This window comes from Bufo gargarizans, chromosome 3 (assembly GCF_014858855.1).
Source record: "Bufo gargarizans isolate SCDJY-AF-19 chromosome 3, ASM1485885v1, whole genome shotgun sequence".
In the NCBI taxonomy this organism is placed as follows: Eukaryota; Metazoa; Chordata; class Amphibia; order Anura; family Bufonidae; genus Bufo; species Bufo gargarizans.
In genome coordinates, this window is record NC_058082.1 from 60,572,954 (window position 1) to 60,580,459 (window position 7,506).

At 39.4% G+C, this 7,506-nt stretch overlaps 1 protein-coding gene across 1 annotated transcript; it reads right to left on the reverse strand.

The window, feature by feature from the left end:
• Positions 1-1,526: 1,526 nt before the first annotated feature.
• LOC122930453 (keratin, type II cytoskeletal cochleal-like) lies at positions 1,527-6,986 on the reverse strand. Its single transcript, XM_044283874.1, has 7 exons — positions 6,573-6,986; positions 4,287-4,495; positions 3,008-3,068; positions 2,291-2,386; positions 2,039-2,203; positions 1,830-1,955; positions 1,527-1,751 (listed from the first exon to the last, which is right to left on the reverse strand). The coding sequence occupies exons 1-7, from the start codon at positions 6,984-6,986 to the stop codon at positions 1,527-1,529; spliced, it is 1,296 nt and encodes a 431-aa protein (XP_044139809.1).
• Positions 6,987-7,506: the final 520 nt, after the last annotated feature.

Consider the following 7,506-nt stretch of genomic DNA (forward strand, 5'->3'; position numbering starts at 1 on the left):
TGTGAGCGCCCTCTATTGGTGGTGCACATAGAGAAGTGGAGTGGCAAGAAGTGGAACTGGCAGTGGTGCACTGTATGGCTAGCTCTGTTAGGAAGAATGGAGACTCTGTGTGCATGTTCCATTTATACAGCGGAACACAGGTCCTTAGTTTTTATGATTGGTGGGAGTCCCAGGGGTCAAATCCTCACCAATCAGGCACATATCTCCTAACGTTAAATGTTGGGACACCCCTATATCCCCTTGCATGTCTTGCCACATTTCTCCTAACCTTTGTATTATAAACATGGGAAGAATATAAACCCATTTTCCTTATAGGGCCAGAAAAGTGAGGCCCTTGTTTGTCAGGGATGTCAATATACCATGAATCTCTCAATTAGAATAACCCTTTAAGTTCTATTTTTATAGAGAGTGGTGAATCTGACAATGTAACCATTGGACCAAATGAGGTTCTAAACCTTGGTTCTTTATACTACCATAGGTTCCTTCATGCTAGCAAAACTGTTGCCAGACTGCAGTTCACATCACAATCACTGGGTGTCCTTAAATAGACAGTATAGACATCTCCTGGCAGAGCATTGCCGAATCAAGTTTCTTTATAAAGCTGCTCATATAGCATTGCACATATCATATACAGTATGATCATCCAAAAGGAAAGGTAAGGAAGTGTCTGTAGCGCGAATTATGTAAATGTGGCAAATGCAATGCGTATACTTACAAATATTCACAGACCTGCCACCGGCTATCCTGAAAAACAACATGACAAATGTTATTTTGTGTTGTATATTGTGACTGTGCTTGACTTTTTACTCTCTTAGGCTACTTTCACACAGACCTCCGACAGGCTGTTCCGTTGGGTGAACAGCCTGTCGGATCCGTCCTGCCGCTAGTGACCGTGTGCCCCCAGACTGCCGCTCTGTCCCCATTGCCTATAATGGGGGTGGGGCAGAGTTCCAGTGGAGGCACGGCAGCGCACAGTGAGAGGCTGCCGGAATAAAACTATGACATGTCCGACATTTATTCCGGCAGCCTATCGGCCTATTCCGCCCCCGCCCCCATTATAGTCTTTGGGGACGGAGTGGCAGTCCAGGGGCATACGGTCACTAGCGGCAGGACGAATCCGACAGGCTGTTCACCGGACAGAACAGACTGCCGAAGGTCTGTGCAGCTAGTATGAAAGTAGCCTTACAAACCCATTTCTTCTAGTAATGTCTAGTGTGATTCAATACGTTATTTTTTTTATATTTGGACGGGGTATGCCAGTTTTTGCATTTTACCCTGTTTGAAAATGGACCAGACTTGTCCATGTAAAAGAGAACACTATAAAAGTCAGAGGCGAAACTTGTTATTTTGAGTATTTTGACTAGCAGCTGTAGCCATTTTAGTAGGCTGAAGACAAATAGACCTCTAGAAATGTGATTATAGTATGTCTGGCTGAAGACACTTGGTTTGGTAATTGATTAGAAAAAGCTTTTATATTATTTGGTTTTGTATACATTGGTCATGGTTATGTCTCCAGGAGGTTGTACTCACTTGCATTCCTCTCCCTCCAGCATTTTCTTATAGGTGGCAATCTCAATATCCAAAGCTAGTTTGACATTCATCAGTTCCTGGTATTCTCTCAGTTGGCGAGCCATGTCCTGCTTGGTCTTCTGTAGAGCAGCCTCCAGTTCAGCCAGTTTATTCTTGGCATCACGAACAGCAGCTTCACCACGTTCCTCAGCTTCATTGATGGCATCTTCCAGCGCAGCACGCTATAATTGTATTAGAAATTACTATTGTTGTTACCTTTGGAAAAATGTTGATCAGTCATTGATCTTTATTCTGCTTACCTGGGATTTTGCACATTCAATCTCTCCTTTAAGTTTCTGGATTGTTTGATTGAGTCCACTGATCTCATTTCTGCTGTTTTGCAGATCATTTCCATTTCTTCCAGCTGCCATACTGAGCTCATTAAACTAGAGACACCACAAAAAATAATGAAGTATTACCAAATACTGTTGATCACGGCAAATATTAAGTTCCCGTGTTTTACCCTCACCCGTGACTGGTACATGGCCTCAGCCTCAGCTCTGCTTCTGTTAGCAATATCCTCATACTGAGCTCTGACTTCAGAGATGATGCTGTTCAGGTCCAGGTCTCGGCTATTGTCCATGGATACAACTACAGAAGTGTCTGAGATCTGAGCCTGGAGCTGACTGATCTCCTGTAAAACCAATTTGAAATCAAATATATTTGTATGGCTTAATGGATACAGTATTTATTAAAAATGAAATTAACATAGCATAATTACCGCATCATATAGAGTTCTTAGGAAGTTAATTTCATCAGTGAGGGAGTCAGCCCTGGTTTGAAGTTCAGCTTTGTTCATGAAGGCAGCATCGACATCCTAAACAGATACAATACAATTAATATATAATATAAACACATATTATCAACATTTCTATGGTCTGTTAAGATTAATGGTTAAGATGAACAGTTTTAGGCAGGGGCTCACATAGATCTCACAGGGCCCCATAGCAAAACTTAGTATGGACCTAAGATTACTAGAAAGCATGTGTTAATCACTCCCCAGAAACACCCCAGATTTCTGACAAATTTATGTTTTTTTTTATTAAAGATAAGAAATTTTAATTCTAAAGAATTGTAACCAAAAAGTAAATCACCACCTGACCCACTTTGGAGAAAGTGAAACAGGTGGTTAAAAATATGGCACTTATTCTGAACACCATTTTCTCAGTGTATTTACACTAGACAGCTGGGTGCCTGAAGCCACCTCAAGGGGGAGCTTACAGCATAGGAATTTATGCAGTTAGTATGACTACAATAAAAGCTGCAATAATCTCTTTAAGGCTCCCCATAGTGACGGCTGTATGAAAATACAGTGTTTTCTCGTTGGGAAGAGGAGGAGTTCAGCGCAAGGCCCCAAAACAGTTGTATTGTTGGTCTCCATTAAAGGTACGCCACTGGCTTTTTGGTATAATATCTATTATATAATTTTTATACTTACTCTCTTTATACTAACAAACTGATTCTCAGCCGCTGTGCGCCTGTTCACCTCTTCTTCGTAGCTGTAAGAAAGATGTTTCTGGTTAATGTCTTGTTTGTGACTTTGGTTTTTGCTTATTTTTTAACTTTTCTATCTCTGCAGCAATTTTTATCCACAGGGACCTAGCTAGAGGAAGTGCAGAGGTAGTGGTTCGACCTTCCTGGTGTATGAGGGTACCAAAAGGCCGTCTGAAACATAAGTAGGAAAGCTTTCTCGCTGTTTTGCATTAGGGCCTGAGGAATTCAATTTAATTCTTTCTTTACCAAAATAACTATTTGTAACCATTTTACCTATAATTAAAAAAGTTGGTTAATGAAAGGAACATTTTGTATTCTGTATAACCATTGGACCAGATGAGGTATAAACGAATAACATTTCCCATAAAATTATATATAATTCTGCTCAGATCCTCTTGATATATGACATGCTCCTCATGGATTGTTCATCAATGACAGACTATCTTTAAATTATTTATTTTCATTAATAGTATACTTATGCATTCATACTGAAATGCAACAGACAATTTTCTGAACTTTCATCATTATACAATAAAACATTCTAGCACTTGTTGGTTAACATTCTCAGAAATCTACACATCAATATGGTCTTATATCAATCATATTTTGTCTAGTAGCCCCCAATCTTGACTTAGGCCTCTCACATGGTTAAGCCAGTGCTCTCTGCTCTGCACTGATGAGGGACAATCACGCCAAAACAGCTGTCTGCAGATGAGGTGCTGGCTTATTTAATATCCGAGTCATGTCTCAAGGCCTATTTTAAGGGTCGAACATTGACTTATAGGATAGCTGCTTTACATCTGGTGGCATTAGAGGCAGAGTTTGCTAAGAGCTCATTTGCATCCCTTTCTTCCCAGAATTCCAGAGGAGCATGTATGGCCTATAAATGTCATCATGCTGATTAAGGCGCTCTCTGCAAAGGAGAGATAGTACCCCCCAAATCCGATTAAACGCTATGGGCATGACGACAGTACACAAGTGCTGTACTCTGATATCTTCAGCATTCCAATAGACTTTGAATGGAGCAACAGAGTGCATGCTCAACTGCTGCTCTGTGCATCCAGGGAAAATGGTATCCCATACTTGTAATTGATGGGACTCCAAGTATACCCCCACAATCAAGCACTTATCACCTATCCTGTGGATTAATGAGAAGTTGCCATTCTGGGACAACTTTTTTGATGTTGGGAAAAATTAAGTTTCAGAATTTGGACAATCAGTACCTTCTTCTTAGATCTTCAACAGTTCTTTCCATGTTGTTTCTCTCTGCATCTAGACGAGCCCTCTCACATTCCAGGTTTTCTAGTTGGCTTCTTAGGTTGTTGATAAAAGATTCAAACAAGGGTTCAATCTGGTACTGGGCTGTTCTTTGTTCTTGTAGAAAAGCCCATTTAGTCTCTAGCATCTTATTCTGCTGCTCCAGAAATCTCACCTAAAAAGTCCAAAATTATAAGATATTAATTATAGTACCATTTAGTAACAAATATTAACATTCTTATTACTTACAGTATTTTTTTATATAATTGTAATATAGTATACTTTATTTATGACTATAATTAGTCCACTTTTTCTTTTCAATTCTCTTTTTATTGATTTTGTAGAGCAAAATTAAAATTGAACAATTGACCAAAATAAATGAGAGATCATTTATCTGAATATGGTTATCAGAGCAAACAAGTACAATAGACATAGTGTACCATGGTGCGGAAGGGTGTAGATGGTATAAAAGAAGGGGAATGGAAATAGGAGGGATGGGAGAAGAAAAGTACGGGAGGGTGGGGGAAAGGGCTTGTCAAGAGTGGAGATCCTATAATAGTTAGTCATCTGTATCCTGGGGTTATTCTGCTAAGTGTTGGAGGGCGAATGAGGTCGAGTGGAATGTGACCCAGTCCTTCCATATCAATTGGAACTTTGTGTGTGTGCGTAATTCCCAGGCTGAAAGTTCCTCCATGAGGAATATATAATTGACCTTTTGTAGCCATTGAGTTATGCTGGGAGGGCTCTGTTGATTCCAACACAACGGAATTAAAGATTTTGCAGCAGCCGTTAAGTGTTGGAATAGTATCTGTTTCGTGAGCGGTATATCTTCCAATCTTACGTTAAGTAAAATAGAAATAGGAGAGGGGTCTTTGCCCATGGAACATATACTCTAAATTAGTTTTGTCACTTCCAACCAAAAGGGTGTCAGCACAGGGCATGACCATCACATGTGGAGGTAAGAGCCTTGTGAGAGGTGGGTGGCACTTCCAGCATATATCAGAGCTGAGACAGTTCATCTGCTTTAGCCAAATTGGTGTGCGGTACCATCTAAAGGTTAGTTTAAATGCGTTTTCTTGGGTGCGAGTGCATCGGGATATGCCGTGGGATCTTCTATATACAGTATTTGCTTAATTTCTGATGGTGTCCATATAGTACTAAAGTCTCTACCCCATTCCGCAATGTATCCTCTATCTGAAGGTGATTTGACTACCTGTAGGACGCCATACACTTTGGAGAGTAGGTGCTTTGGGACGTTATTTGAAGATATTAGTTTTTCATAAGCTGTAGGATCCCTAGGGACACCTCCTTGAGCTACATAAGGCAAAACTAACGAGCGTATGTGTGCTTTTTGAAAAAATTGGAAGGAGGAAAGTGTTAGAGGGTCATCTAGTGTGTCGGGACTCAGGAAGGAGTAGAGGGAGATGGCTTTCATATCTTGAGACCAGCCTCTGGTGATTTTCTCTGGTGTAACTCTGGTATATCAGCTACAGACATTAGAGGAGAGAGGTTAGGGCTGATTTTGTCTGCATATGTGTGCCAGATCTTCAACGTGGTTTGAGTGATAGTATTTTGTGTGAGGTGAGCAGGAGGTTTGCGATCTTTTTGGTCTTTTTGCCATAGGAGAGAACTCAGAGGGTATTTCGCTAAGTGTTCATCTAGTGGTATCCATAGTTTATTAGTGTCTTTACGTAGCCAATATATTACTCTGTACAGGTGGACTGCCTCATAATATTGTTTCCAATCAGGCAGAGACATACCACTTCTTAGCTTGTGTTGGAGCAAGAGGTCATGACTTTGTCTGGGTCTCCCATCTCGCCATAGGAATTTGCTTATTAATTTCCTGACACTTGTAAAGAATTGTGCCGGAAGGGGGATTAATTAGTCCACTTGAGTGGAATTTTTTTTGTAATTGATGAAATTTAATATTTGTAGTTTACCTAACTATAAATCTAAGTTACTTGCACTTTTCTTCACTTTATAAATTACAGGTATGCTTACTAGGAATTCCAGAACTTTTATCTAGTGCCTCCAGGTACTCTAAACAATAAGGACATTGTGTAGGATCTTAATGAGGCTTTTCATTTCCATTTGAAAAAATTATACTCCTACATTAAATTGAGTTAGTGTAGCTGCTGAGGAAAAATTAAGCTAAATAAATTACTTTTCCTTTTTAGAAATTTAAATTCTGAAGATCTTTCTCTATTAAAAATATAGAATATCAGAAATAGTCAGTTTAACACAAAACTTACCTTGTCAATAAATGAAGCAAACTTATTGTTGAGGCCTTTAATTTGGTTCTTCTCTTCATTTCTCACTCTCTGGATGCTAGTGTCAATTTCCAGGTTAAGAGGAGCAAGAAGACCTTCATTCATGGTAACAGGGGTAATGCCTCCACAACCGGATTGTCCTCCATAACCACCACCAATACCTCCAAATCCAGATCCATGTCCACTTTTGTGACCTCCTACAGAGATCTTATGTCCCTTGGATCCAATATTATGTGCACTTGAGCTGCTAAAGCAATGATAAGACTTTTGTCCATGTCCTATGTGTTTAGAAGAATTGGATAGAATGCTGTGAGAACTGGAATGTTTAGGTAAAGCTACAGAACAAGAGCTGAAGAGCTTGTATCCAGAAGAGGCGACGTTGGAATGATGAGACATGATGGTTCTTCTTACAAAGCAAGGTGAAAGAAGTTGTGAATTTTTCTGAAGATTCCACTCAACTGCTGTCTTCTGGAGGATTCGTAGTCTTCTGTGGATTTTATACTCAGAATGGGTGTTGCCATTTACAGTTTCTTGTTACAATTGTAGCATCATGTGCTTTTATAGAAATCTTATATGCTACACGCCTGTATTATCAAATCTGAAATTGTGTTTTAATATATGAGGATGAAAGGAATTATCTCGCAACAAGCTAGTTATTTCAATATATTAACTTCTATAGCCATGTTTTATTAATGGTTATATTATCTTTCATATGAAAGGAAAAATTGAATTAAAACAATAAGCAGTTTGTCATATAAGAACCTACAGGTTATTTTTTTCCTACTGAATTAACAGAGGGAGGCAGAGAAAATCAGGAGCTCATGAATATTCAGGACTCTTCGGCATACACTACATTCAATATAAAATTTTAGCAAAATAGCTGGGTCAATTAAAGAAAGTGACCAGGTACAGTACA